This window comes from Ceratina calcarata, unplaced genomic scaffold (genome assembly GCF_001652005.2).
Source record: "Ceratina calcarata isolate Rehan_Ccalc_2016 unplaced genomic scaffold, ASM165200v1 scaffold250.2, whole genome shotgun sequence".
Lineage (NCBI taxonomy): Eukaryota > Metazoa > Arthropoda > Insecta > Hymenoptera > Apidae > Ceratina > Ceratina calcarata.
The window spans coordinates 281192-284737 of NW_017147019.1; the positions used below are offsets into that span (position 1 = coordinate 281192).

The window sequence follows — 3546 nt, forward strand, 5'->3', positions numbered from 1 at the left end:
ATTACAATATGATTGACAAAGCCCTTTTGAAAACCGAAAATATTCGTTGGTAGAGATACGCGGGCTATCCCCCGTTGCTCGTGCGTCATACAAAGATCATCTTTATTCGTATTTCTGCGATAGAAATTCTATTTCCGCCGCGGCCTTTTGCGTCTTATATGCTCAATAGAGATCCTTTCCCCGTTTTGAGATACGGGTTGCGCAGGAAATCGCCGAAGGAGACCGCTTTAAGCTAAAAACGATCCGGAAGATAAGTGGCTATTCCACGATCATGATATCATGTCTGACTCTATTATGAATGGAGTATAGAATACTATGGTTATCATTCAGCTTTCCAAGAATTCTATTACGAATTAAGCATAAGAAAATGTGGAAGACCGTGAGTTACGTCAAGTTTCAAGATTATTTAATTAACGTATCAATTTTCAGGATTAAAATTTCAGCTCATTTTCATTTTATCAGAACGAGATGCCATATATTTTGTATGAAATGGTGGATTTCATCTGAGCAAGTTACATCTAGTAGAAATTTGCGAATTTCATACCGCGACATATCGAGTATTTGCGGACGAGTCGTAGAATACTCGTATGCAGATTTTCACGCCTAAGGGAACGCGGCAAAAGTAGAAATTGCGTTTCTGCAGAGAATGCGCGATCTACATAAAAAAAAAAAAAAAAGAGGACAGAGATTCTACAGACAAACAAATTTGGTGAAGTACAACTCAAATATTATAAATCGTAATTGCAATTTTGTATTTAACATTTTAATTGCTACACACTTAGTTCTCATCTAGGAATCGAGTAACACCAACCTAGTGAAGAATCCTACAAATTATACATAAGTAATTGTGTATTTCGGGGTATACAACCTAAATAGTACATGTTAACCAAAAAAATTTGATGTGTAGTATAAATTTTTTAAGTCGAGTAGTACTTAAATTGATATTTCGTTTATTTAACTAAGCCCATTTTTTTAGCTTCCACTTCGTAAATTAATAACCTCCACATTTTGACTACAAATACTTCAGCTTCTTCGTCCAATACCTACGACATATCCGTTTACGAAAGTATACGTAATAAATTAATTGTTAAATGATAAGAATAAAAATTCCTCACCATCTGTACATCGTCGAGTATGCCTTGGGGAGAACTGCCGGCCATTACTTTGCTACAAATAAAATCTACCAATGTAGGTTCGGGTTCTCCAATGTATTCAATGATCTTCTTATTAATCCACGGCCTTATCCTCTTCTCCATTAACGTCTATAAGAATAAAACGATAATTAATGAAGGGACAATATCAAATTTCATGCACCCATAATATTAACACTGACATTATCTATTACTGCCCAATCAAGTTGGTATCCGAACAAAGCGTTTTTATCCGTGGGTATCTTATCGATAAGAGATTTTATGTGTTTCCGTTTCTCCTCTTGACTTTTTGTACTTTCTTCTTTACCGGGTTTAGGAGTTTCTTCAGTTGACTTTTTCTTTTTCTCTTCACCATAATCTGAAACGAAATCCATATAGAACAAGTTATACTTGATCTAAACAAAAGATGTATTTAATTAAGTACACACCTAAAGGAACTAGCTTCCGTTTCTTCGCATTATTAGCACCGTCGTCGTCGTCGTCATTATTAAATACATCTTTAACATCGATCCGACCCTTCTTTTTATTCTGATTTGTTTGTTGAGAATTCGCGTTAACAGTTGTGCTCGGACTAGCGGGAGTTTTATTACCGATACCATGGTCACCGCCACGGTTGCCTCCGCTTCCCATGGCGAACGGCACGAAGTTACCTGCGATCAAGCGTGATGCAAATAAGAAATGTACACTTTTATATGAAACGAAAGAATTGTATCGGTTACTCACTACTACTCGTTTTTTCTGGTTCGCTAACCAGAGACATCCGCGAATCTTCATCTATCGTGGGCGGCATAGATTGAACTGGTGTTGTCACTGTTTGATGTGAAGACGGCGATCTCGCACCCTTAACGCTATCTCTGTCAGTTTCTACAACGTCCTCGTTCTCTTCACCGTCGCGATGATGATTCTGATGATGGCGATGATGCCTACGATGATGGTGATGATGCCTCGGCGGCGTTCTAGACGGCGGCACCTCCGGTTGGGAAATCTCATCGAATTGTACACACTCGTCACTATCACTCTCAATGGGTTCAGTTTCTAACGGCGGCATAATTTCTGCCTCTTTTTTCACCACTTTCTCCTCCTCTTCGTCAATTATCGTAATTACCGGTTTAGGCTTATACTGTTCCTCCCGTTCAGCTTTCAGCTAGAATATAAGAAATATTATATGCAAATTTTGCAATGTCTCGATTAAAAAGGAATCACAAAAATTCGTTACCCTTTCGAATTCCGCCGCTGGATCTGGATGAGATGCATCTGCATAAAGTTTATCGCGAAGACGCTGAAGTTCTTGACGCTCGGCGCAACGATCCCGGGAGTCCGCTTCCGCCTCAAGTGCTCTTTCCTCCAGGCGACGCGAAAGTTCTTTGCCTTTGTAATATTTGGCGTCGTCTCTTTCATCGTCGTAGTCTTCCAGGAATTCTTTCAAACGTTTCGCCTCCCTTTCCCTAGCTTCCCGCTTCGCTCTGCGTTTTTCCGCTTCTTTCTCGTACTCCTTTTGTTTACGCCGTTCACGCGTCTCCCATGCTCTTAGACGTTCCTGATAAGCTGCCTCCTTCTCCCTCGCTCTTCTCTCGTTCTTTTTTCTCTCCTTCGCCTCCTCCTCTTCCTCCCTTTCCCGCATAATTTCCCTTTCAGTTTTTCTCGCTTCCTCCCGTTCACGTTCCCTTTCACGTTCCCTGTCCCTTTCTCTTTCTCTGTCCCTCTCGCGTTCACGTTCACGTTCCCTTTCTCGGTCACGATCCCTTTCCCGCTCTCTTTCGCGGTCTCTTTCCCGATCTCTATCTCTATCGCGATCTCTATCGGCTCTCTGACGATCCCTGTCTCGTTCTTTAGACCTTGAATCCAGCAGGAAATACTTAAACTGTGCCTCAATCGATGTTTCGGTCGTCGATTAAGGACGAAGTTTACAAAATATAGTTGAAACATTGTCAAATTTTATTACCTAGATTTAGACCGTCTTTTATCTCTTCTACTACTTCCAGTACTACTACTGCGACCCTTGTGGGACGTAGGACTACCGGGTTCTCCGTCTTGTTCGTCTTTAGCACTACTTCCATCGCGCCTGTCTCGCCGCTCCTTTTCACGTTTCTCCCGTTCTTCTTTCTCAACGGCTTCTTTCTTCCGTTTCACTTGAGCCTTCTCCTCCTCCTGCTTCTATAAAACACAAGAACAGAGGAAAGGGTGAGACCAGATAAGTTGAAGCAAACTCTATCAGGCTGTGATAATAAAACGCAAAAACTAGCAATCGTATTTCTCCTGAGTTATACAAATGAAAGGGTAGAAAACGGTTACTGCAAGTGTAAAGTTAGTTAATATAAAAGTGGTAATATGTATACGAATACACTATAGCAGTGCATTATTCTTATTCTCGAGATCAAATTGTAATGTCCTGATA

General features: G+C 40.6%; 1 protein-coding gene across 2 annotated transcripts in view; it reads right to left on the reverse strand.

The window, feature by feature from the left end:
* Nucleotides 1–728: 728 nt before the first annotated feature.
* Nucleotides 729–3546, reverse strand: part of LOC108623107 (RNA-binding protein 25) — a 7850-nt gene continuing 5032 nt past the window's right edge. For both annotated transcript variants that reach the window (XM_018021413.2, XM_018021412.2), the window contains exons 6-12: nt 3094–3305; nt 2368–2986; nt 1875–2295; nt 1580–1801; nt 1334–1509; nt 1116–1262; nt 729–1043 (exon numbers count right to left, since the gene is read on the reverse strand). In XM_018021413.2, the coding sequence (XP_017876902.1) occupies nt 951–1043; nt 1116–1262; nt 1334–1509; nt 1580–1801; nt 1875–2295; nt 2368–2986; nt 3094–3305 (1890 nt within the window). In that variant the 3' untranslated portion in view covers nt 729–950. The remainder of the gene's footprint in view (nt 1044–1115; nt 1263–1333; nt 1510–1579; nt 1802–1874; nt 2296–2367; nt 2987–3093; nt 3306–3546) is intronic.